Raw genomic sequence first — 27,913 nt, 5'->3', positions numbered from 1 at the left:
ACACAGCAACTGAGAAATGGCAGCCGTGGACAAAGATGTGGCGGAGACGTTTCTCGACAGCAACCCCGACTTCGCCAAGCAATACTATGACGCCAAGTTCCGCCTGAAGGTCGTCTCTAACCTTTTTCTTAAGACAACATGACTTCCCAGGTGAATATCAGCAGCTTCCATGAGCTGAACATGGTGGAAGAGAGTGAGATCATATTTGACATGGTCAGAGACCTGCAGGACAACCTCCAGATGGAGAAGGCTTCAATTTCATGAAACATCTCAGCTTCGTGTTTTCGGTCAGAGAAGATGAGCCTGTTCATGTACCGGATGCGTAACGGCACGGCTGGCCACGAGACTCTTCAACGTGCACAAGGACGCCACCCTGGAGGAGTGCCTGGTCCAGCCGGATAGCGAGATAGTCTTTCCCATGGACATTGGCATCGTGGGCCATGTGATCACCACCAAGAAGACTGTTAACATTCCAGATGTCTGACAGGTCAACATATAAAGCGATAGATCAATTGTGGAGAAACCTTGCAATTAAAAAATCACATTCCCAATACAGGTAAGAACCTAATGGACACTTTACAGTTGATCTCACAGTTTGTGTTATCTTAAACAATTGGACATGTTTATTTCTATGAAATTTAGTAAACATAAGTATTCCATCCCGCTATATAGATGAGAGCATTAGTACTGACAGATTCAGAGTCCTACTTGTCTACTGCCCCTAGATGGCAGCATAAGGCCATCATATTTGTAATACTAATTCCCTCAATTCCCTCAGTCAATTTTTATTAGAGCCAATACATTTAACATTTGAAAATGATTGCCAAGCTTATTTTCATACTTGACATGCTTGTCACGTTACTACTTGTCCTCAGTGGATGGCCATCATTGTCCATACCTGTATTAAAATGATTTATGTGTTTGCTGTTTTCATATTAAACCGTGCAGTGCCTTTGATTACAGATACATTCTTAATATCCACATCTGGAACTTTGTTATTCACAAACAATCACAGATAATATATCCTTTATCAAATAATAACAAAGTAATACAGCCAAAGTATCATCAAGATTAGACATGTTTTCCTGTCATAGACCTTCTCAACGGTAGCATTGTTTGTGAAATGGAGACATATGATTACTCAACTGATATCAAGGATTACAGAGTGTCCAACCACTGAGAGAGACTGCTCAGTTCACTCTGGTATAGTTGGCAGAATTATTTATGGTAATTAGGGAGAGGATGGTTCGAGCTCTGTGTCTTCCTTTTCCCTAGTGAAAGGCAGAGCCACCATTTCTGCGATATGTAAGTGTGGTGTGGGATTGCCACGGCAAGGCAGTCCCCTCCCCCACCAATCGGTTGTGCAGGGAGGCATGGCTGCTGGGTGTTACTGGGCCTGCAGGGGATAAAGCCCTTTAATCTCAGCTGAATTAGAGCGATCCTGGATTATTTCTAAAGGTCATAGCCCAAAGCCATTTTCCCCAAGTTATCGTAATTGCAAGAGATCTCACCTTCATTCTATTCAAAGTCACCTGTAATGTCCTTTCCTTTAATCCAGATGTTTTTCATCATGATACATATTCTCTAGTCAAGAATAGCTCACAATGACACTGAGAGAACAAACCATTCTTATCGTTAGATGATATGACAGCGAATTAATGTATTCCTGGATTAATATGAGTATAAATAAAAGCATATTATGTTTTTAGCAATGTGTCAGTAGTGTTATCGAAGTGAGTTTTTACATAATCATAGAATAATTTGACTTTTCATTTGACTTTGGCTCTAGGGATTCACTGTGACATGCAAGTTAAATGATCTCAACAATGGATTTATGGTCAAAAGTAACACATGTAACAAGATGGAGCACATTGACAGATGCTTGTTTAGTAGTTCTAAAAACTTTTCTCGGGGTTACCCCTCAGAGCAGCTACTACAGTGACTTTGTGGACCAGATCCAAGAATACCAGAACAAAAGTGTCCTGGCTAACACATCATGAGTGGCAAGGATGTGGTGGCTGTTATGCTAGCTGTGAACAAGATTGGAGCTCCCCACTTCACTAAGCAGGATGAATAGTTTACCTCTCTAGCCCTACCCACTCCCCTCGGCAGCTGCGGACTGGGACCAAAAATCGGCCCTGGCATTTCTAACACACCCAGCCCATTATTTTCCTTGAGGCCCCCACACCAGCCCATTTTTTTTCACGAGGCCCCCACATTGTACCTTTTTCCCCCCCCTTGCGGCCCACATTATTAGCCAAATAATTATAATGTGCATAAACCCAAGTTAGACAGGCCCACTGGGCAAAAAATGGACCGGCCAGTCTGCCGCTGCCCCTCAGCCTCCTTATGTTGACAGATTAAGCTCAGAAATACATCACTGCCTAAGTAAAACTGAATTTAGATTTTTTGGCACTTTACAGACTCTGTTGAAGTACCTCAACTATGTGAACTTGATCCTAAGAGTGTTCCATCTGAGCTACCATCACAATTGTGAGACCAGAAGGGGACAGGCAAGACCTCTCCAGATTATATTGATGATGAGGCCTGCTTATATTTCTTTATTACTAAATGATATGCTTTTCCTGCTTGACTCCTTAACTACACCTCCTCCCATCCTTATAGGTCCTGCTCTGGTCTGCCAGTAAAGTGTTTGAGGAGATCACAGATATTGAGAGACAGTTCCACAAGGCCCTCTATACCATCAGGAATTTCCTCAACTGTGAACGCTGCTCTGTTAGCCTCTTGGACATGACCAAAACTAAGGTGAGGTTGGACCGGAAATTCAACCTACTACCTACTAGCATGCCAATGTTCAGAAACCACTAACCGTTATCTTGTCATGTTAATTTGACCTTTTATGTTTACTTCAATATGTTGACTTAATGAGGGTTAATATGTTCCCCTTGTATTTAAGCGTGATTAAATGGGAGAGGTGCCTCAGTACGATGGACGCAAGACTCCTGATGGCAGAGTGAGTGACTAGTGACTAAACAGTACAGTAGACAAATCACCTGTACAGATCTGAGTCCATACACTGCTGTGTCCAATTATGTATTCATACATCAACTCATACAATCTGATTCTAATGACATGCAACTCATTTATCTCCAGGAAGTAAACTTCTACGAATTGATTGACTACATTTTACATGGAAAAGAGGAGATCAAAGTTATACCGTGAGTAATTTCATCAGTGATGTAGAAAATCAAATTATATACCAGTACATTATCTTATAATATTTATGTGCAGCTTTTACACCCACAATTACATTTGGGTGCATGTATTACTGAATTTGATTTGGTGCTTTTTGAAATTACACATCTATAAACTTCTTTCCTTGGAACTTTGATGTAATAGTATCATATTATTATCTCCATCTCCCCCGTTCTTGTCAGGAACCCTGCTCCGGACCACTGGGCTCTTGCCAGTGGCCTGCCCCACCTACGTGGCTAAGGAGGGACTGGTGAGCTGAGAAGCCTTCCCTTACTTACTGAAGAATGAATGCATCCAAAATGGCACCCTGTTCAATATGTAGTGCACTACTCATGACCAGGGTGCATAGGGATGGTAGTGTGTCATTCCCGGATGCAGCCCATGTCTTCTCTTCCCTGTACATGGTATCCATGGGCACCAGACAACCAGAAAGCCATTATAGTTAATTACGCAGCTGTCAAACGCACACAGCCTGGAAATGAAATGTACTCTTGCAATGAAATGATGGATAATTGCAATTTTGTGGACATTGTAATTAATCGTGCAGTGCTTTTCATCTGAGTGACCATGATCATCCTCTCCTCTCTTCCATATTTCCTCTTCTCCCCTCCAGATCTGTAACATTATGAACGTAGCCCAAGATGACATCTTCAGCTTCCAAGTAAGATCAGATCTCTGTCTTGATTAGCTCAGTGCTGCCAAATGCACAAATAATTGTTGTTGTTTTTTTTGTAACTACTTGTATTGGTATTCTTTCACAGTTACAGTGTAAACAATGATTGAAATACAGAATATTGCACATGTGATTTTATACATTCAAATATACCATGAAAAAATGCTTTTTGAATGTATATGCCCATACAAAAATATTAAATTCTTAAGTAACACTTTCATAACAAAACACGTAATAAACAACAAAGTAAAAAAAAAAAAACCCGGCTAGTCTTCAAAATCAATAGAACAATTATAATAATAAGTCAGTCTAATATTAAACCCTAACAAAGGTAAAGCAATTCAATACAAAACTAGGCTAGGCAGTTTGCTGTGGAGTAGAGGGAAATTGCATTGTCTCTACATAGTTAAAGAAAGGCTGTCACCTTCGGTAGAACCCCGTAGGGTATATCTTCTCCAATTTACTAAAGTGTAAGACCTTTTTAATCGACACAAAATGAGGAGGAGAGGGTGATTTCCCCCGAAGTAAAATCAACCTAATTGCCAACAAATAATGATGTTTTGGCAGTAGGAGCAAAAGGTACCTGTAATACTTCAGATATGGTATTAAAGATGGCAGACACATAGTTATGTAGTGAAGGGCAAGACCAAAACGTATTTATCAATAAAGCAGTAGCATGCCGACACCTGTCGCAAACAGGGTCGACATCAGATCTTAGAGAGTCTGAGCTTGAATGCATCAATTAAAACAAATATGATCTATGCTACTGAAGGGGCTATAGTCCTGTGGCCAAGTGGAGTATCGTTGTAGTAGATAAATTGATACTGCTATTTCCAACACTTGGCAATGACTTATCCATACAAAGTATTTTACATTTTAGTTTCAAGTCATGCATCGCTGAGGACTAACACATTCAATGTCAAGGATGTCAGGTTCAAGTCATCAAATATTGCTTTTGTACTGCTGTGAACCCAACGCAAAGCCAACGACGTCAGATGGTTCCTGTTTCATTGTCCTGTTCAGAAAGGGCCTGTAGTGTCACGCTCTGACCATAGAGAGCCATTGTTTCTCTATGGTGAAGTGGGTCAGGGTGTGACTGGGGGTGATCTAGTTTATTTATTTCTATGTGGTGTTCTAGTTTATTTTCTATGTTGGTGATTTGTATGATTCCCAATTAGAGGCAGCTGGTAATCGTTGTTTCTAATTGGGGATTATATTTAAGTTGCTGTTTTTCCCACCGGTGTTTATGGGATATTGTTTTGAGTCAGAGCACGTAGCACCTCTGTAGTCAAGGTTCGGTGTTAGTTTATTGTTTGTTGTTTTGTTTTGCGTTGCTAAGTTTCACTTTCTAATAAATGATGTGGAACTCAACATCTGATAATTATTCCAGCGATCGTGACATGTAGATACATCTGGCTTGACCATTAAGAACGTGCTGTCCCACCCCATTGTGAATAAGAAATAGTTGCAGGAGCCACCTTCTACAACAGGAAAGATGGGGAAACCCTTTGACTAGCAGGATGAAACTCTAATGGAGGTATGCTACTCTCAAGTGTTACTGAGGGGGAAGTAGAGCGAAGATACTGAGTCGCCGCTGTATAAATAAACACAGGCCATTGACAGTATCTGCATTATTTATTGGTTGGAGTCAAGCCTCCTACTCTACTCTCATCCACTCTTACATTAGGGATAGTGCCAGTTAACGCATATTATAACTTTATAGAGCCTTTGAAATATTTATCAATAACATTGTAAATTACAGTAATCCATTTGAAAATATAGCTTCCCAATCGTTATTGTACCACATCCCCCTCTCAAATCCCGTTTGATAGTGCCTGTGTATACTGATTTTGTGAACCAAGGTCTGAAATACAATAGTCTAACTCTATCGTTGGTCATTGCAGGCTCTTACCCAGTTCCTTGGCTGGTCTGTGCTCAACACAGACACCTATGACAAGTGGAACAAGCCCGGAGAACAGGAAGGACATCTTGGTGGGTAAAGTCAAGTTATTCACACACAGGTGGTGAAAAACAAATTCATAACATGGTAAATAGCCTGCCATACTAGATACGGAGTAATCAATCAATGGTGGAATGTTAGTTACCATCTGTGAGATTTGGACAGAGATTTTTATAGAAAAATAACCAAGGTTTTCAAGGAATCCAGAAATGGATTGATAGAGCGTTATGTCATCCTAGGTGAACACTTACGGTGTTATTTGCTTTTAGGATACCAGGGAGAGGTATGGAAAGGAGCCACATGAGTGTGAGGATGCTGACCTGGAAGCAATCCTGGTAAACAACTATTCCAACTTCCATTTATTTTCTATTTGTCTCTTGTGTTGGCTGGCTGGCTGACTGGCTGGCTAGCTGCCTTGGAAGTCTACAGAATGCACTTTGTTTCACTGTTTCCATACAGTCTGAAGTTCTACCGCCCTCTACCAAGTCGGAGATCTTTGAGTTTCACTTCTGTGACTTTGAGCACAGTCATTTAGACCTGGTCATGTTAGGCATTAAGATGTACCACGAGTTGGGTGTGGTGGACAAGTTCCACGTCCCCCGCGAGGTGAGACATCTCTGATGAAGCAGCATCTTGGCAAGAGTCTCTTGTTCCTACTGTTACCAAGTCATGTTTTTCCCATTATAGATGCATAGTTCTGCTCAATAATGTGTAATAAAGCATCGCTATACAATTCAATCGTAACAATTGCATGACAAACATTTAATAACTAAATCATGACAGTTGATGCTGGTTATAGGTAATATGATCCCGATGTAGAAGATGTTAGCTACCCTGGTTGCATTGGCTTTATGACATGTGTTTCTGCTATAACTAGCTGACCCATAACTATCCCTATGTATGTTCCTCTCAGACCCTCACCAGGTTCTGTTACTCTCTGAGTAAGGGCTACAGGCAGATCACCTACCACAACTGGAGTCGTGGCTTCAACGTGGGCCAGACCGTGTTCACTCGGCTCATGGTGAGTGCCTCCTCTCATCTACAGCTAACCAGCATTCTATTACAAAACGAGGAGTCCCAAATGGCACCCTATTCCCCAGGTACTTGTAGTACTTGTAGTGCACTCTATAGGGAAAAGGGTGCCCTTTGGGACGTATTAAGCCTTACATTACACAAACCCTCATGGATAAAAACATAACCTACATTATCGTACACATACCGTGGGTGATGATACCATGACAGTTGATGCATGTAATACATCTTCAAGCTGTAGTGGCCAGGTGTAAGAGTCTATCTTTACTGCGTTGTGAACCTCCTGACACCAACACCCTCCTTCCATGTAATGTAACGAGTCATCCAAGCGTGACCCTTCCTCTCTCTGCAGTGTCCCTATAATGTATAATCACAGTAAATTCCTCAGATATTCATAACTCGCAGAGGAAGGAGGAGCAGAGAGGAGCGTCAAGCTCATTATCAGCAGCCCTGCGTGGCTGTGTAGCTCGGTGGGTCCATGCTTCATTGGTTCTAATGAGGCCTACAGAGCCAGGCGTCTCCATAGGAGCAGGCTGGGAGCGGCGTGGGGGTGGATAGGGTGTCACTGCAAGGACATTAATAAGAAGCGCAGGTGTGGCTCCGTACTGCCCCTGGGGGAAGCTCCATGAATCCTGGCCCTAACCTAATTTCTTGTATCATTAGACATGTGACCTAACCTAACTTTCTGTATCATTGCATTAGACAGGTGACCTGAAGCGTTACTACACAGACCTAGAGACCATGGCCATGGTAACAGCTGGCTTATGCCACAATATCGACCACAAAGGCACAAACAACCTCTACCAGATGAAGTAATGGAATGATGTGATCAAATAGTGTTTGTTGTCGTTCAATTACTTTGAATGTTTGATTTGAGCCTGTCTAGAGTACCAGAGTAAAGCTAGAGCAAGTTCAATCAAGCGTAGCTTAAGTATTTGAAGGAAAACCAATACTATTTGAAAGCAGGTCTGCTGCCTACAGTAATACCTGGAAAAGTGTAGAGACAGCAACTGAGAAAGCAATGACTCGTTTCTTACCAATGGCTAATCTATCTTTGCGGTCGATCTCAATCTTCCTCTCCCTCCTCCTGTGTTTGTCAGGTCTGGAAACCCTCGTGCCAAGCTCCACGGCTCCTCCATCTTGGAGAGACACCATCTGGAGATTGGGAAGACCCTGCTGAGAGATCTTGTGAGTGAGGTTGCCTCCCAAATGGCGCCCTATCTGTACATAGTGCACTAGTTTAGACAAGAGCCCATAGGGCTCCAGTCAAAAGTAGTGCGCTATATAATGAATAGGATTCTATTTGGGATGCAGCCTGAGCCTCTCTAGGTTCTGACCTGAGAGGGTTTGGTTTCTCCCTTGGAGAAGCTAGACTGTGAATGATGCAGTTCTGATGGCACAGAATGTGCCTGGGAGAATCTGGCCATCAGATAATTAGGCAACTTTCAGTGTTCACAATATCGCCGGACCATGAACTGTGGCAGGCAGCGTCTTCATACTTCCCCCTAGGAATTGGAATATTTCAATTATCCTAGGGCTTTGTTTGTTATTCCTTATTCATACATTTGATATATTATACACGTGTTGGTATTCCCGGATTCAACAAAAATGTTGAATACTTATGTTATCACATTCAAACTTATCTTGGTACCTGTTTCAGGCCTTAAATATTCATCAGAATCTAAGTCGTGCTCAGCACGAGCATGTCATACATCTGATGGACATCGCCATCATCGCCACCGACCTCGCTCTCTACTTCAAGTGAGTGTATTGTATTTTTCAAATATGTTTTAAATGCATTGCCCCATAATACATACAGTACATACCTGAGGGCATAGAGATTGTCTGTTCGTCCCAAATGGCACCCTATTCCCTACATAGTGCACTTGTGTTGACCAGAACCCTATCGGCCATGATCAAAAGTAATGCACTATATAGGGAATAGGTACAGGGAATAGGGTGCCATTTAGGAGGCATCCTGAGTCATGGTAACTGGGGGTGATTTTCTCCTGTCTGTAGGAAAATAACCATGTTCCAAAAGATCGTGGACCAATCGAAGACCTACGAGAGCTGGGATGTTTGGACCAAGTACATGACACAGGTGACCACTCGCAAGGCGATAGTCATGTAGGTGAATTTCCTAGCTGAGTAGTAGGCCTAGGCATATGAAGGTAGTTGTGCCCTATGGAGGAAACTATGGATGTCTTTGTATTATTTCACTTTTCAAACAAAACAGGGTAGACACTAAGACAAAACGGGGCAGAATCTAAGACAAAACGGGGCAGAATCTAAGACAAAACGGGGCAGAATCTGAGACAAAACGGGGCAGAATCTGAGACAAAACGGGGCAGAATCTGAGACAAAACGGGGCAGAATCTGAGACAAAACGGGGCAGAATCTAAGACAAAACGGGGCAGAATCTAAGACAAAACGGGGCAGAATCTAAGACTAAACGGGGCAGAATCTAAGACAAAGATAAACTATGGATGTCTTTGGCTACAGTTCCAAGACCATATTAGACTTAAAACACAATCTGTCATCAATTATGTTTTCACAAAGGTGTGGAGAAAATAATTGTACAACTGCTTTTCCTAGAGACCTTCGAACTGTAGTACTACTCGCACTCTATCTGTCCTCTACATACTCAGGGCTATGATGATGACGGCCTGTGATTTGTCTGCTGTCGCCAAACCATGGGAGATCCAGAGCAAGGTAATGCCTCATGTCCACCAAATGCATCAAGCTCTTTGTGTTCCGGCAGAAGACATTCATTGTCAATGGAGTCGTCCCCAACGCTGCGTTGCGCTCTGTGTACTTCATGCGTTCAGTATTTCCCACTCGTGCGTTGCTTTACCTTGCGGTGGTACAAACGAAAGTACACACACAGACTCCAACTAGCTAGCTTTTATCTAGTTGAAAAGTTAAGCATATATATATTTTTATTTTATTTCACCTTTAGTTAACCAAGTAGGCCAGTTGAGAACAAGTTCTCATTTACAACTGCGACCTGGCCAAGATAAAGCAAAGCAGTGCGACAAAAACAACAACACAGAGTTACACATAAACAAACGTACAGTCAATAACACAATAGAAAAATCTATGTACAGTATGTAGAAGAGTAGGGAGGTAAGGCAATAAATAGGCCATAGAGGCAAAATAATAGCAATTTAGCATTAACACTGGAGTGATAGATGTGCAGATGATGATGTGCAAATACAGATACTGGGGTGCAAAAGAGCAAGAGGGTAAGTAATAATATTTTTATTTATTTATTTATTTCACCTTTATTTAACCAGGTAGGCAAATTGAGAACACGTTCTCATTTACAATTGCGACCTGGCCAAGATAAAGCAAAGCAGTTCGACACATACAACAACACATAGTTACACATGGAGTAAAACAAACATACAGTCAATAGTACAGTGAAAAATAGGTCTATATACAATATGAGCAAGTGAGGTGAGATAAGGGAGGTGAAGGCAAACAAAATATATATATAAATAAATAAAAATATAAAAAGGCCATGGTGGTGAAGTAAATACAATATAGCAAGTAAAAAAACACTGGAATGGTTGGTTTGCAGTGGAAGAAGGTGCAAAGTAGAGATAGAAATAATGGGGTGCAAAGGAGCAAAATAAATAAATACAGTAGGTAAAGAGGTAGTTGTTTGGGCTAAATTATAGATGGGCTATGTACAGGTGCAGTAATCTATGAGCTGCTCTGACAGCTCGTGCTTAAAGCTAGTGAGGGAGATAAGTGTTTCCAGTTTCAGAGATTTTTGTAGTTCGTTCCAGTCATTGGCAGCAGAGAACTGGAAGGAGAGGCGGCCAAAGGAAGAATTGGTTTTGGGGGTGACCAGAGAGATATACCTGCTGGAGCGCGTGCTACGGGTGGGCGTTGCTATGGTGACCAGCGAGCTGAGATAAGGGGGGACTTTACCTAGCAGGGTCTTGTAGATGACCTGGAGCCAGTGGGTTTGGCGACGAGTGTGAAGCGAGGGCCAGCCAACGAGAGCGTACAGGTCGCAGTGGTGGGTAGTATATGGGGCTTTGGTGACAAAACGGATGGCACTGTGATAGACTGCATCCAATTTATTGAGTAGGGTTTTGGAGGCTATTTTGTAAATGACATCACCGAAGTCGAGGATTGGTAGGATGGTCAGTTTTACAAGGGTATGTTTGGCAGCATGAGTGAAGGATGCTTTGTTGCGGAATAGGAAGCCGATTCTAGATTTAACTTTGGATTGGAGATGCTTGATGTGAGTCTGGAAGGAGAGTTTACAGTCTAACCAGACACCTAGGTATTTGTAGTTGTCCACATATTCTAAGTCAGAACCGTCCAGAGTAGTGATGCTAGTCGGGCGGGAAGGTGCGGGCAGCAATCAGTTGAAGAGCATGTACTTAGTTTTACTAGCATTTAAAAGCAGTTGAAGGCCACGGAAGGACTGTTGTATGGCATTGAAGCTCGTTGGAGGTTAGTTAGCACAGTCTCCAAAGAAGGGCCAGATGTATACAGAATGGTGTTGTCTGCATAGAGGTGGATCAGAGAATCACCAGCAGCAAGAGCGACATCATTGATATACACAGAGAAAAGAGTCGGCCCGAGAATTGAACCCTGTTGCACCCCCATAGAGACAGCCAGAGGACAACAGGCCCTTCGATTTGACACACTGAACTCTACCTGAGAAGTAGTTGGTGAACCAGGCAAGGCAGTCATTTGAGAAGCCAACGCAATTGAGTCTGCCGATAAGAATGCGGTGATTGACAGAGTCGAAAGCCTTGGCCAGGTCGATGAAGACGGCTGAACAGTACTGTCTTTTATCGATGGAGGTTATGATATCGTTTAGGACCTTGAGCGTGACTGAGATGCACCCATGACCAGCTCGGAAACCAGACTGCGTAGTGGAGAAGGTACGGTGGGATTCGGAATGGTCGGTGATCTGTTTGTTAACTTGGCTTTCGAAGATTTTATAAATGCAGGGCAGGATGGATATAGGTCTATAACAGTTTGGGTCTAGAGTGTCTCCCCCTTTGAAGAGGGGGATGACCGCGGCAGCTTTCCAATCTTTGGGGATCTCAGACGATACGAAAGAGTTTGAATAGGCTAGTAATAGGGGTTGCAACAATTTCGGCTGATTTTTTTTAGAAAGAGAGGGTCCAGACTGTATAGCCCAGCTGATTTGTAGGGATCCAGATTTTGCAGCTCTTTCAGAACATCAGCTGTCTGGATTTGGATGAAGGAGAAGCGGGGGGGCTTGGGCAAGTTGCTGCAGGGGGTGCTGAAATGTTGGCCGGGGTAGCCAGGTGGAAAGCACGGCCAGCCATAGAAAAATGCTTATTGAAATGATAGATTATCGTAGATTTATCGGTGGTAACAGTGTTTCCTATCCTCAGTGCAGTGGGCAGCTGGGAGGAGGTGCTCTTATTCTCCATGGACTTTACAGTGTCCCAACATTTTTGGAATTAGTGCTACAGGATGCAAATTTATTTTTTGACAAAGCTTGCCTTAGCTTTCCTACACGTCAAGTATGGAAAATGCAGGCTAGACATCCGGCAAAACAAAACACATATGTCTGGTGGACATGGGGGATTAACACAGATGTTTGAAGAATGAAGTCCTGCTGCTCTTCTCATATGGCAGCATAGTAACTGCAGAACACTGTACACTGTTGCGCTCAGCAGAGGATGTGAGAGGAATGTGGAATATCCTTTCTGTAATGGCATTTTGCTCGTGAGGTCTGGATTGCATCAGGAGCAGGCCTTTCATACTACAGTATCTATGAAATCTTAAAAGAATATTTCCGTACTAACAAGAGTGCACAAACAAATGCACTCTTGTTGCTATGGACATCATCATACTGTAAGTTTCATATTCAGTGTTGTGTGTGTGTGACCATTCCTGTGTGGGCCTACAGGTGGCGCTGTCTGTAGCTGCAGAGTTCTGGGAGCAGGGTGACCTGGAGAGGACTGTGCTGGAGCAGCAGCCTATTGTAAGAACTGCATGGCGGGAGGGAGAGAGAGAGAGCATTCCCATTGGGCATGTGGTGATGTACTGCCTATTATGTAGTACACTGAGTCAGAAAGAGCGGTCACCACGGCCCAGTCAACTGGACCATATCCTGACTCACACCGTTTTACCCAGCCAGCTCCCTAGGAGTTTAATAGCATTTGTGTCAGAATGGGAAACTTTAGTTTTAGGTTTATTTGATTGCTTAAGCTGGAGTAAGTAGAGCCCAGGTGTTGTTTCAGTACATTTGCACTACTAATCCCATGATTCATATCTTTCCCCCCAGCCAATGATGGACAGGACTAAATCAGCTGATCTTCCCAAGATGCAGTGTGGTTTCGTTGATTTTGTCTGCTTTTGTGATCAAGGTGAGTCCCTGCGTCTCTATTATGAATCAATAACTACTAGATGGCACTGAAGACCAAGCAAAATAGATCTAACTAGTATTTTGAACGGAATGTTTTCCCTCCCTCCTCATCTACCTCCCTCTTGTCTCACACCTCCCCTCCTTCCCCTTTTCTCCCACCTCCCACCTCCTCTAGGAGTTCTCTCGTTTCCACATGGCGATCACCCGCATGCTGGACCGCCTGCTGATCAACAGAAGGGAGTGGAACGCTCTGAAGGAGATGCACGAAACCAAGGTGGCCGCTCTGGAGGAGGCCAAAGACGAGGTAGCCGTCGTCACCACCGCAGCCAAGCAGGGTAAGACACAAGACACAAAGGGACACACACACACACACAGCACCAAGAGACACAGAGACAGACACAGAAAAGACCAGGGATTTAGACTGTTGATATTAATTACACAGTGGAATTTATAACATTGGTGAAGAACCTCAATCATAGTAATGACCATATCATTAAGAGATGCTCCAAACGTCCTCTTCAGACATGGAGGAAACTACTAAGAGCAGCTATTTTTGGGGAATCCAAACATGGCAGACTACCTCTCAAAAACTTGGGCTATCTCTGTTTGAAACAATGTAAAGCTTATGCTCTGGGGCTAATTACATTTAATCAATGTGAGATCAGGGCCCATATCCATAAAACTTCTCAGAGTAGGAGTGCTGATCTAGGATCCCTTTTAGATCATAATGAATACGAGTATATGGACAGGGAGGACCTGATCTCAGATCAGCGCTTCTAGTCTGTGACGCTTTGTGAATACGGACCCTGTACTCTAACCCTGTGTTGTTCCATCTATCACACAGGAAGTGCAGCCGAAGCAGCCCCCCAGTCAAAGACCTGTGTTGTCAACTAGATTAGGGAGTTCCCAGTCCTGGACCAAAGTGACTATTCTTCTCAGCACCAAGACAGGATCTTTCAGTCCCTGTACCCGATATCGATTTACAAGAGCTGGTTAACATTAGCCTAGCATAGCTTTACAGTATACGGCACTGTGCTGTACACTGACCTATATATGGAAGGAATTGTATCAGGATCCACAGGATGGAGCAGGGTGTGGACAATGTCAAACACAGCCTATTCCTGTGCAATGAATGTGAATACTTAGGCATTTCAGTGGAATTTACAATGAACTGATTGTACTCGTTGATTAGGCAGTATGAAATTGACTTTAGAAATATGGAATTCAGTTAGAATGAAGTGGGTGGGTATCATTTCCAATGGCTAAACATATATCTTTGATTTCAACAGTGGTTATCCTAGGGTTATTAATAATGTACATAAACCTGTAATTCAACTCTCTGCACTGGTCCCTCACTGCAGAATTAAGTCCACAGCATTAGCATCGTACACTCTGCGACGCAGCATCCTCCCTCAGGATATAGTGTGTGTGTTAACTGTCCCACTGGGGCCATACATAACAATCTTACAAACACACAGAACGATGCCCGTGAGGGTGGCAACCTAATTGAGCGCGTATAATGAGAACTGATTGGAAGAGGGGATCAGGAGGCGGATTTTCCTTTCCTGTAGCGAAGAGCCGTGCGTCACCACTATACACCACACAGCTACACACGCAGTAGTGAGCACACGCAAGCACTTTGCTAAGCACTGCATTGTAGTGTCGTCACTCGCGATGGTGACGCTGCTGCCTCGCTCTCTGTGTTTCACCAATAGGGGAGAGCTGCAGTCAGGGTTGCCCGTATAGGGCTGTGATGCTCAGTGATGCTCGTAAGTGTCTCGTCCTGACACAAGGGCAGCGTAGCCGTATAGAGGCTGAGGCTGCAGAGGAATGAGAGACATCCAGTTAAAGAATATCACACTGATTTGTGAATCACAGGCAAGAAGAGCGGAAAACTGGCCAGCGGCTCCTTAAGATACATGTTAGTCATTTAGCAGACGCCCTTATCCAGAGCGACTAGGTTAAAGTGCCTTGCTCAAGGGCACATTGGTAGATTTTTCACCTTGTGAGCTCTGGGATTTGAATGAACGACCTTTCGGTTGCTGGCCCAACGCTCTTAACTGCTGGGCTACCTGCCGCCCTTAATCAGTCAGTGTGTCCGCCCGCCTACTAGGCTAGCTAGATATGTCCCCTTAGCAAGAATAACTGCTCAGTGCTGACATAGACACTCCAAGGGACCCCAACTCCCCTTCCCCAAGCCACTGTATCAAAATAATGAATTATAGAATCATACCAAATATGCTTGTGTCAGATGAGATGTTACTCTTTGTAGAAAGCAGGGGGAATGGTAGGTAATTGATTTACTCCGACATTGCTCATCCTAATATTTATATATTTCTTAAGTCTATTCTTTTACTTTAGATTTGTGTGTATTGTTGTGAATTGTTAGATGTTACTGTGCTGTTGGATAACATCCGCTAAATATGTGTATGCGACCAATAACATTTCATTTGAATTGATTTGCTGTGTAAGCCTTTAGCTAGAGAAATACCCTTTTGTTGCTTCCTTGTGTTGTAATTACTAGTTGGCGCAGGTCAAGAATCAGTGGCCTAGTATGCATAGTGTCAATGCACTTTATGTATTGGCTCTGAATCAGCAACACATAAACAAGGACCGTAAAGATATGATTTCAACTATTTTAACTACTGCGATTGTGTGTTGTCTTGTCCTTGTGGTGTAACACCAAATCATAGTAGCACAGGGATACTTCAAGACCTGCTCTACTCTATTTGCTCTAGTACATGTGTACAGTCTCAACCATTGACACATCAATTAATGCCTAACTGATTGTATAATGTCCAAACCTTCACATGTTGTTCATTAGGGTTTTATTTTTTGGAGGCAAATCAATAAAATATGTACTTTTTACAGTATATGAGGAACATTTCTACAGTTTAATAATGTAAACAATCTCTGAAGAGAAATGTATTCAGTTTAAAATGAAGCCATAGTCTTCATTTTGAAACTATTTACATGAATTAAAATATAATTTATAACATCAGATCATTTCAGTCTATAGATAAATGTATCTACGAAACTAGATTTTAACAATTCAAAAGTACTGAAATGCATTTTGTCTCCACATTCTGAAGACATCTGAAATCACACAAAACAGGGGGAAAAACACCATTAAAAGACATCCAAACTAAGTGGCGTATAAATAAAAAATAATAAACGTAAAATAAACCAACAGATGTAAAAATATAAAATCTTACTAGCAGTATTTACCGTTTACCAAACTACATTAAAAAAGGAAATCATTTTGTGAATTTTGATAGTTATTAGATCAATAGCAATGAAAAAATCTAAATAAGAAAAACAATGTATGCCCTTTTATGTCAATTTGTCTTCCACCAAAGACCTGCCCACCGCTAGCTAGATTTTGACAGTTTGCAGCCTCCAAAGTGGCCATTGACATCACATTACCATTATGTTATCAGACGTTTTCTGTGTGTTGACAGAAAGCGCTCTGTCTGTTTGGGATACAAAATAACCTTTAATACACATGGCCATTTACATCCAGAGTACAGTGAACAGTGGTGATTCAAGGACCAGTATTGCACGCACTTTCTTTCTATAGGGCAAGTTTATTAACATGGTGAGTTTAAAGAGACATTTCCCAATGAAATAAAATCGGAAAACTTAAATATGTATTTGTGTGGACTATGTAGTTGGATAATGACAGTTAGAAAATCAATCTGACAAGGCTCTCCGAATTCGATTTAAAGCCAACATCAAATATTGTTTTGGTCAACTTGCCTCAAGTTCATTTCTTGCCATTTTCTGAAATGAAGAATGGGAAGAATTGCATTCTGTTCTGACGAGGGTTACCTTTGGAAGGGGTTCAATTTGGATCATCTCTCAACCTAACAAATCCTAGGTTGACAGTAGTTGTTGAAATGTGCCGAAGTGCTCTGAAACACTGAGGAAAATGGTCAACATCAAAGTTTTCTATAAGAAAGTATATAATCATCTTAATATCTACACAAACACACAAATATATATTCATATGTATATATATTTATATACCTTTTATAATATGGCTGTATTGAAAAAAGTTGTAATAATAAAACACATTGGATTTGAAAGGAGATAAAACGGTAATATTAAAAGCTATAGTGATAGCTTTAGCTTCCCCCTATTTGTTTTAAGGCTCTCCTCGTGAGAAATCGTTTTGTTGTCATTCAATTCTACTGATGGAAGGACTTCACTGGCATCAAGTAGTCTGAAAATTCAACGGGGGCTAAAAAGCTCAGTGACTGTTTTCGTTCCCTCTCTCCAAAAATAGTCAGTCATACATGTTCACAAGTTGCCAATCATTATACGAGTGTCCACTGAATTTCAACAAGTTTAGCAACCTGTCTACCAACAACATGTGTCAGTAATAGGCCTAGCTCCTTTCATGAAAAGTTGTGAACAGATATTTCATTATTTGGGGCTTTATGTGCAATGGTATTATTGTTATACATGATTTTTTGATGTATGGCATGACTGACCACATTATTATTTGTCATTTCATATATATATATATATATATATATATATATATATATATATATATATATATATTAATCTTTTTTTAACAGCAGTTTTACAGCGTACAGTACAGGATCAGTTTTCAAGGATTTATTTTAACAACCAACCACTGAAATAACCACTTCCAATCTTTGAGAAAGGCTGTCTCATAGATATATGTATTGCATCTCAATTGCGTAAAAAAAAGAAAAATCATCAAAAATATTGAAATCATTAAAAAAAGAAATTCAACTTTCTATAGCATATCTAAAGGGATACTTTATACAACAGTGTTTGACTTGTGTCAAGTCATTTTAAAATAAATTCCCTTCAGTTCAGTTACTCCCTGTATTGTTCAACCTTGCATCTTTAAACAGTTTATCCTTGCCAGTCTGATTTGCAATGGTGTCCCACCACCCTTATAATGCACATCTACAAATCGCTGTATAGACACAACGATACATTTCATGTTTACACTACGTATAGTGCTATATACACATTATATATCATATTTAATTTTTTATCATGTAAACCAGCACATTCTCTCACTTTTTAGTAGTATACATACTAAGCACAAATAGTTATTCAGCTTTTCTTCTTTTGATTAGCAAGTTTTTTTAAATATATTTTTTTATCAGTATGTATAGCACTAAATATTTGTCTTTTTTTCTTTTCTTTAGTAAACCTACTAGGGTAAGCCACGAAGGCACATCCTGATAGGATACTCTAACACTGAATAAGGCGTCTTTGTACTTAGTGTGCGCTCTAATAAAGTCGAACGAGAATTCAGTGATGTAAACATTCAATTTCATGTGTGTTACAGAGGAGAAGATTAGATAAATGGAGAAGATTAGATAAATGGGGAAGAGACAGAGAGAGAGAGAGAGACACAGGGATAATCTGTTAGAAAAAAAGGAGGTTTGCCAAGGCTGGGGCAGCACGAGGCCCCATGCCCACACACAGAAGAGCTAGGCTGTACAGTATTGAGGGGCTGGGGGACAGGGGGACCTGGTCTTTGAAGAAAACAAGAAAGAGAGCGGGAGAGAAGAAAATTGGTATTCAGTCTCCCAGCACACCAGAGGGCCATTGGTCCTCCTGGGATCCCCAGCGATGGCAGCGCCAACCCGAACACGAGACAGACAGACGACACACTCAGGTACACATTGGATACACGGTCCGAAAACTGACACGCAAACTATTTTGAGTTTTTAGCCACGAGGCGAGTTATGGGAGTTTTAGTAGGAAAAGCAAGCTGAACTCCTCCACCAATAAGAAAGGATAGATTGGGAGAAGTAAATTAGTGTTTCAGAGGTGGAAGAGCAAGAATAAAACGAGGGAGAGAGCACCCGAGACGAAGAGGGAAGGATCTAAATTAGGTGGAGACGCTTGTCTGATGTGGTACCATCCATATCTCTGGGAAAATCCAACAGAGTTCAACAGACTTTTGATTTACCACCCCTCTCTCTGGTGTTAATGGTACGGTGAGCCTTGGACGCTCTCTCCCTCAGCTATGCTGCTGGGTGCATCACAAAGAGACGGGCTGCAATGGAGCTCTATTAAGGAGCACAACTCCAGAGACTTGGATTCGGGTAAGGGCTCTACATTCAGATCAGTGAGGTGTACATTCCATTACTATAGTATAAGGTATATTCTAGAACCTGGAGTAAATGTCTGATTCTGCTCTGTCCTTGGCTGGGTTGCGCTTACTGATTGATATCAGACATGTTCAGATAGTACAAACAGTGCAGAGAATTGGCTGGGATAGATTGTGATTTTGCTCTGGAGAGTGAGTGAGTTTTCATATGGTAAATATGCCTTGACGTTTACTTCATGACATAATAGTGTTAGTTGTCATAGCCCCATTTATGTGGAGTTGGTAGGATAGGAAGTGACTGCCATCCAAGATCAGCGTAACCAGGTTGTGAGAGTGGCTAGCTCAGCAGCAGTGAATAGGAAACCTATAGAGTAAAGCAGCCAACAGCATAGCAGTGTTGAGTGGCAGAGTAGGGGGAAGAAGTCGAGTGAGGAAACACGATTACCTCATTAGAGTGCATAGATTAAATCAAGGAAGCACTAAAATGACAAAAAACAAGATTTTTTTTCTTTTCATTTTTCGATTTGTAAACTTTAAGCTGTTCCAAAGATTTTTTTTGGTTTTGTATTTTATGTCATAACACACACAGTTTGAACATCCACAATTTTGCTAATATTAAGCAGGTTTTGTTATATACCGTACAACGTAATGGCGAATACAGCTTGCAGTTCCACCAGTAGTGACCAAGGGGGTACAAAAAAACGACACACACACGCAGACACACACACCACAACGACCAACGGAGGGAGCAAGGTTTGCTACAGAGGTCTCGCCCGCCCACACGCCCATCGGCTCTCAACGGGACCACGACGAGTCACAACAAAGTCATGAACACAGACAGGAAGCAGCTTTTTGTGTTCAGATACATTTTATGTTGTTTCGTTGCTTTTTTTTTTCTCCATCCCTCCAACCCCCGCTAGCTTCCTCTGTAGTATCCTCAGCTGAAAGAGACTAGGTCCGTTTCTTAATCCAATGTTAAAAATGTAAACATGACGAGGTGCCTTGGTTGAGGTACTGAGCCGAGTCTGGGGGTGGTATGAGGGTTCTAAGGCGAGTCCAGCCGAGTCACCGTCAGCGATGCAGGCTCTTCTGGGCCTCCTTCAGCAGGGTGTCAAAGTCCAGGGCGTCATACTTGCTCTTCACCGGCCCTGGTCCAGCTTCGTCTGGAGAGGGAAACACACAGCTTTGTAAGAACAGTGTCATCATAGCCATCAACATTACATGGAGATACAACTTGTACAATATCTTAGCATTGCTGCCATCTAACAGTTCATACTCCTTTGGGCGGCAGGTAGCCTACAGGTTAGAGCATTGGGCCAGTAACCAAAAGGTTGCTGGATCAAATCCCTGAGCTGACAAGGTAAAAATCTGTTGTTCTGCCCCTGAACAAGGCAGTTAACCCACTGTTCCCCGGTAAGCTGTCATTGTAAATAAGAACGTGTTCTTAACTGACTTGCCTAGTTAAATAAAGGATAAATACAAGTAAAAGGTGCGACACATTTCCTTTGCATTGTAATTTCAGAAATATGTCCATAATATATCTGCCACTAATAGTGAAATGATATTTTCACAGTATTACTTTTTATGTGAGAAAACAAGCATTGAATAGTGTAGGGAATCATTGTACCATCTAAATTGCTGTGAAATATACTAAATATATTTCACAGCGATTTAGATGGTACTATATTTCACAGCGATTGAGATGGTACAATGATTCCCTACACTATTCAGTACATGTTTTCTCCCATAAATTGAAACTGAGGGAACAGTGTAGAATTTCAACAAACAGGAAACGAGCCATTTCCACAAGATAACCCAGACACAAAGTCTGAACAGCTTTCCCAGTTTGACAACAGTTGCCACTGGGCGGGAGAAATCAATATGAAAATATCACAGACAATCACAACACTGGTGGGTAATACTGTGCAATACTGTGAAACACTATCATTCCACTATTAGCGCCAGATATATCATGGACATGTTCTGAAATTACAATGCAAAAATTCTAAGAAATCCAATGTGTGGCACCTTTATCAACGTTCAACATGGTTTGACTGTATCTCTGTTTACCCAGATCTATGTATCTCTTCCTGCTGAGCCTGTGCATGCCACCCGCTCCATTCTGGAAAAGCGGCTCTCGTCTGTGCCTCTGGATCTGCTGCCCGCTGGGTGCCGGACGGAACTTGATGACTCCACAGCGTTCCCTATGCGCACACACACAAACACATGCGCACGCACACACACATCAACACACACAGAAGACAGAGAGTTTCGGCACGTGGTCCTCACGTTCACTGCATTCCGTACTCTGGAAGGTCACAGACAGGCTGATAAAAAAAAGGACCTACTCGTGTTTGGTGATGACTTTGCAGTCCTCCGGGTCTCCAAAGGCCTCGAAGCGTTTGCGCAGCATCGTTTGTGTGACGCTGCTTGGCAGGTTGTGTATGTAGAACACTTGGCAGTTGTCCTAGGCAACGACACAATGGCAACCGTCAGAACAGGACACTTGCCGCAGTGGCAAATCATGCCGACTTCACACACACGGAAAAAACTCATAATAGCAGAACTGGTATTTACCTCGTCAATTTGAAACACAGACTTGGAGATTTTGTTTCTCTGCTTGTCTCCGTGGCACGTCTCAGAGTTCTCACAGCTGAGGAGAGAGACACAAAGCAGAGAGAATAAGACGGGAGCTAATGGAAGAACCTGAGTCACATGCCAATGAGAGAAGACAGTACACATGGCTGTGACTGCTAATCGGACTAACAGTGGTTTATATTCTCACCTGAAGTCGGGCTTGCTGCTAGGCGAGTGGGGCTGGCAGCAGCTGGAGTGGAGAATGGGGGAGGGTGAACGGGAGGAGCGTTCCCCCGCTTCATCTGAGTTGTGGGGGGATAAAGCGTCCCCCTTTCTGTCAGCCCTGTTACCGTTACTCAGGTACTCTGGCACCTTGGAAAAGAGCCTGTCTTCACGCTGCTGTTCCAGCCTCTTGTCCCCTTGGACCCTGCGCTCAGCCTTGTCCCCCTTAGGCTCTGGCCCCTCCGGAGAGGAGCGTCCGAACAGCGAGTGGGCCAGCATGGCGGCGGTTCTCTTCCGGCTCTCCCCCAGACTCAGCAGGCAGTAGTCGTGGTCTCCGAACGTCCTGTGGACTTTGGGTTCTGCATCGATGGCCTGGCCCATCTTGCGGAGCTGGGCGTAGAGTTCAGTCTGCTCGGGGAGCTTGCGGGAGTGGGCCCGGGTCAGCCACGAGCCCTTCGGTGTGGATTCTCCTTTCCCCTCTGGCTTGAACAGCTCGTCCTCCACTTGCTTGTGAGGGGGGGTGGTGGGAGGGGTGAGGCCTGAAAACACACGCCACTCTAATAAGTCACATGTACCTCACAGTGGTTTCAAACAGCTCTGTTGGGTTAACATTAGAGAAACATCAACAGTTCAGACAATTTCACTGGTCACGTTTTAAAACACTGCTCATGTTTAACTGTTACTGGGTGTACTGTCTGTTACTCTGTTCACTTCTATCTGTCTCTCAATGGCTTTCCCAATACAACAAATTGCTTTGATGCTGTTATTTTGTAACATTACAGTTAACACAGCACCTTGATACGGCACAAGGCGAGCACACAATCTCATATTAACTTTGACCAAAGTGCGTATTTGACTTTCAGTTGTTATTAACATCATGGCTTTTGAGGAAGATATCAGCGGCAGACACTGTAAAGCATTGTTATATCGGTCTTCTCCGCTTCCCAAGTAGCTACGCAACCAAATTAGCCATGTCAAGATGACATTTACCCAGGAGACAGATCACGTCCTTAGACTCCAGTCATGCTCTTCACAACACGATACAAACACATTCCCCCTCTCCTCTACTGCTTTGCTACCGAGCTGTGTTAGCAATAGTATATCTAAAAGAGATAAACTAGTCTACAACACAGTATATTTGCTAGCTAGACTTTACTTCCCTCTAGACAAGCTACTTCTGACAGACACAAGGATTACAGGACATAGCTCCAAAACGTTGTCTCGTCAAGCCAAGGCGTAAAAGACGCCAAGATGATCAACACCAACTCAAAGCCCCAACATTACCTGCTGTGCCACACAGGTCCACGCTGAGAGTCTGCTCAAAGGGCCTGTTGGCATACTGTGTATCTCTGATCATGGAGAAAAGAGAGAGAGCAATTGCAAAGTCATCATCAGGGCCAGGGGAAGGCGGTGCAGGGGTCGGGGTAGAGGGGCGACAAAAGGATGTACTGTTCGGTGCTCTGTTTTTTTTTTTAAAGGACTTCTTTTCTTTTGTTGGAGATTATATTACATTTTCATTGTGAACGTGAACCACATGAGAATAGCTTTCCTTTACAGCCGTCTATGATTGGTATTACAGTACAAGCTCCTTCTCCTATTGAGGTCTATTTTTGGATCTGTGTTACCATGAAAGGCTTGTGTGGAGTGCTTTGGGGATATTACAGAGTCCACAAAGCAGCAAAAAACTATCTGGGGGCCAGAGAACAGCACAGTCATTTCACACATGGAAGAGTTCCAGAAGTGTACATTAAAAATAGCTTTGTGAGTCCAGTGGGGCTATGGGCTAGCAGTACATGTATTGTAGTGTATAGGACTATAGTACGGAAAACAAACCCGGTAGATTTGGGAGTCAGCGGCAGACAGAGGCAGGACCGTTTCTCTGCAATCAGAATGACAGAAAGAGTCGTTGGTACCAATGGTTACATACATGGTCAGAGAACACAACAGCAGATTCAGCAGGTATAAAAACAACATTTTTTACCAGCCTTTTAACAGTGGCACTTGTGTTATTCATTCACATCAAATTGAAGAAAGATACTGCACGTTGGAGCCATGTGGACTGAAAAATCGGGACAGGCCTTGAGAGCTTGGGGCTTCTGACATCGTCACCATCTTGCCTTACCGTTTTGACAGGAGAGGTTATCGGGTTCGGCTGCGTCTGCCGTGGTTTGGGAAGTACTGTTGTTATTGGCGGCGGAGTCTTTCTCCGGGTCGTCTACCAGGGGGTGTTTGACCGCCTTGTCCTCCTCATTAGGGCGCCGCTCCCCGGACGCAGGCTCCTCCCTCACCCGGCCTGCACGCACCTTCTTGGCGAAGCGGCTGGGGAAAGAGGCGAGCCTGCGGGAGCGACGGACTGAGAAGGAGGCGTCCTCCAGATCAGGGCTCAGAGGGGCCTCAAGGCCGCGCTCTTTCATAAGCTCTGGTTTGATTGAGCTGGCAGTCGGGCTAGGGGTCTCAGTCTTTCTGTCATGCGCTGGCTTGGTGATAGCATCTCTGTTATGGGTGTAGGGGGGGCTGTGGAGTCTGTAAGGCTTGCTCACGTCAAAGGAGTTGACCGTTTTGAGCAGTTCGCGCAGGAGAGAGTTGGCTTTCACCTCCCGTCTGCGGGTAAAGGCGAGGCGCGGCCGAGGTGCGCTGCTCTGGGCCTGGGGGGCAGCCTTGTGACAGTTCGGGTGGATCAGGGTTGTGGGGCACTCGGGCCTGGCCCTGCGTACCTGGCCTGGGCACTCGCGCTCCTTGCGCTCCCAGCCGGCCTGCTTGCGCATGGGCAGGCAGTATGTGTGCATATACTTGATGAGCTCCACAACAGATTTGAGTTCTTTCTCCGAGGAGAACTGGGGCTTGGTGGGCTCAAGGGGAGTGGAGCGTTCACTCTCACTGCTCGAAGACTCCTCCTCTTCTTCCTCCTCGGACTCACTGTCCTCATCGTCATCATCTTCCTCCTCGTCCTCCTCATCCTCTGTGTCGGCTGAAGGAGTGTCTTCCGCCTCCTGTGCAGAGGTCAGGTGCCGGTGGAGCTCTGTGCACAGACGTCCTGCTGGTCGCACCGCTCGGGGCTTACGCTCTTGTGTGCTTTCACGCTACAGAAAGAAAGAGTTAGAGTTACTGACGTAAACTCACCCCATTCCGTACAAATGTGCGCAACCGCAACATTCAAACGAGGCTACAAAGAAATAGCGACTGTGTTGACTTCAAAATCGGGGGTGTGAACTAGGTTTCTATTCAAGCGTTGATCAACATGGTAATGGCTCTATAGTATTGGAGAAAAGTTGAAAAAAACAGACCCTCCATTACATCGTGACGTGTCCTGTCGTAACGTACAGCATGCATAAAGCAACTATTTCTGTCCTACAATCTCTCTCCACCAGGTGTAGCACTTCTCTCATCGTTTAAAAACAAGAAATGGACAGTGTCGGGGGTAAGGGGGAATACCTAGTCATTTTTTGCCTCGACATTGCATGCGATCATGATCACTTTAGCACCGCCCTAAAAACCCGATTCAAATTCGACACAAACCTTTAAATAGGTATGTAATCACACATTATATAAACTCTTTATAGTGTTTTAATTACATTTTAGAGGCGATAAGGTGATAAGTTGGACAGATCGAGTGAAAAAAAGCAATCTCTCCTTCTCACTATCACGCATTAGTTTCGCTTCCCCACCTGCCAATTTTTAAAACACCCGACGGGGCTCATTGCCTGCTTGAATTATGCAGAAACGGGCAGCGTTAAGGTTATGTAATTGATTATTTTGGAAAGGGGAGAAATTGTGCTTTACAATGGTATTGACATTACAGTTGATCTGGAAGTATTACGTTTTTGGGGCGCTAAAATAAGAGCAATTGTACGGACCAAGGCGACGTACGAGTTTACGTTACCTATAAAATTACCTTGGTGAGCCTCTGTGCACTGTATGGCCCAAAATATTAAGGAATGTCTAGGCAATGAGAACATACAGTGCCGAGTGAACATTTTCAACTTATGAGTAACCAAAACCAGCACAGAGAGCCACAAAGATCCAAAGTTATAAAACATTCCTTCATAATCATACCAACGTTCCCAGTATCATGAGAGAGAGAGAGAGAGAGAGAGCTTCTATGATGCACTCTATCTTTATGTAACCACCAGCTCATTGCCAGAGCTGCCCTAGCCTTTCTCCTGGTAGATACTACATCCATCTGTCACTCCAAAACCTCAGCATCACTCACTCTAATGCCACAGATGTCACATGCCTCGGCCACCACCACCGTAGAGGAAAAGCCAAGGCAGGACTGGGGTAATAAATGAGAAAATAAAGGCTAAAGGTTACTACAAGCCTCACGCCGTTGACCTGCGTGCATGGGGGGTGGAGATGGATTTTTGGAGCAACTGACACCTTTTGGTAACATGATCTCCACACCGGTCCCAGTCCCATTCACAAGAGGGAGATAGCAAAGTTTTTTATTTGTATAATTTCAATTTGTTAGTAGTAGCTAGCTGACAGCCTGGCTAGCTAGCTTTAGCCTCGCTAAAAACATAGCAAGCTAGCTAGCATTTTTAGCTTTCCACATCTCCATGTGAAATAATCAGATTTATAATAAAAAAAATATATGGCCTGGCAAATATTTGTATACTTGCCGGAGTAGCATAAATCATTATCCCAATTTGATATGCTGTTTGTGTATTGATTCCGATATCAGCTAAAAATAGAACGTCATGTTTTGGTCATGAAAAAAAAAAAGCACATGGCTAGCTGGTTGTCTATAGCAGGTTCCACCATTTCACAATAGCCTGGAATCACTAGTTATTATTTATAAACAAAATACCTTTTTGAGTGGATTCTTGTTGTTTGGTTTACTGTTTGAACAGTCGCTGAGATTATATTTGGTTATCAATGCAAAATAGGCTACTTTGATGAATAGCCTATAGATCAGATTAAGCAACCAAACAACAAACACTTCTGCGGAAAGAATGATACCGCGTGTCTCAATTTAAGTGATAATGCCCAAGAAGCCGGGGTTGGAGGATATGTTGGCACGGGTGTTGAACCATGCCAATATATCCTCCAAACACCGGCTACGAGGGCATTATCACTTTTATACAACGGGTTACCAACATGTTTAAATAATAATTTACATATTTTAATTAAAACAAATATTTTGATGAATTTATTCATACTATTTCATCCTTCCACAACATATAGTCCCGAAACAAATCTAGGGTTGCTACCCGACATATCGAGGGGTTTGTGCTGATTGTACGGACACTGTGACAGCCGGTTAAATGGCATCCCTTGACAAGGCAACAACAAGATGTATGTCAGGAGAAGTGCAGTATTATCATACGGAGAGGTATACTTGGAATATGGAGGGGAAAAGAGAGGCAGAGGAGGTTTACGAGAGAGGGAGGAAAAGAGTGAGCTTGAGTTGGTTAAAAATGGTGGGGAAAAGGCAGATGGTTTGTTAAAGAAGAATGGTAGAAAGTGTAAGCAGAGTGAGCTGAAGACAGGAGGAGAAATGGAAGTGGGTGACGTATCAGAGGTGGTAGGTGTGGTGAAGTTCTCAAAGCCCAAGGCTTGCACCGAGGGTCAGGATGAAGAGGAGTCTGGAAAAAGTGGGTATCAGAGGTGGTAGGTGAGGTATCAGAGGTGGTAGGTGTGGTGAAGTTCTCAAAGCCCAAGGCTTGCACCGAGGGTCGGGATGAAGAGGAGTCTGGAAAAAGTGGACCCTTGCCTTTTGGCTGATCCATTTGTGGTTTCAGGGTGGGTGAA

At 43.2% G+C, this 27,913-nt stretch overlaps 1 protein-coding gene and 1 pseudogene across 1 annotated transcript in view; one reads left to right on the top strand and one right to left on the bottom strand.

Annotated features, from left to right (window-relative positions):
• Nucleotides 1-16: 16 nt before the first annotated feature.
• Nucleotides 17-16,141, top strand: LOC129857882 (rod cGMP-specific 3',5'-cyclic phosphodiesterase subunit alpha-like; annotated as a pseudogene).
• Nucleotides 16,066-27,913, bottom strand: part of LOC129857881 (peroxisome proliferator-activated receptor gamma coactivator 1-beta-like) — a 58,310-nt gene continuing 46,462 nt past the window's right edge. Inside the window, exons 5-12 of the mRNA XM_055926557.1 lie at nucleotides 24,285-25,242; nucleotides 23,996-24,041; nucleotides 23,447-23,511; nucleotides 22,149-22,701; nucleotides 21,941-22,016; nucleotides 21,712-21,830; nucleotides 21,434-21,567; nucleotides 16,066-20,526 (exon numbers count right to left, since the gene is read on the bottom strand). Of these exons, the coding sequence (XP_055782532.1) occupies nucleotides 20,435-20,526; nucleotides 21,434-21,567; nucleotides 21,712-21,830; nucleotides 21,941-22,016; nucleotides 22,149-22,701; nucleotides 23,447-23,511; nucleotides 23,996-24,041; nucleotides 24,285-25,242 (2,043 nt within the window). The 3' untranslated portion in view covers nucleotides 16,066-20,434. The remainder of the gene's footprint in view (nucleotides 20,527-21,433; nucleotides 21,568-21,711; nucleotides 21,831-21,940; nucleotides 22,017-22,148; nucleotides 22,702-23,446; nucleotides 23,512-23,995; nucleotides 24,042-24,284; nucleotides 25,243-27,913) is intronic.

This window comes from Salvelinus fontinalis, chromosome 6 (assembly GCF_029448725.1).
Source record: "Salvelinus fontinalis isolate EN_2023a chromosome 6, ASM2944872v1, whole genome shotgun sequence".
Lineage (NCBI taxonomy): Eukaryota > Metazoa > Chordata > Actinopteri > Salmoniformes > Salmonidae > Salvelinus > Salvelinus fontinalis.
This window is presented reverse-complemented; position numbering and strand designations above follow the sequence as displayed.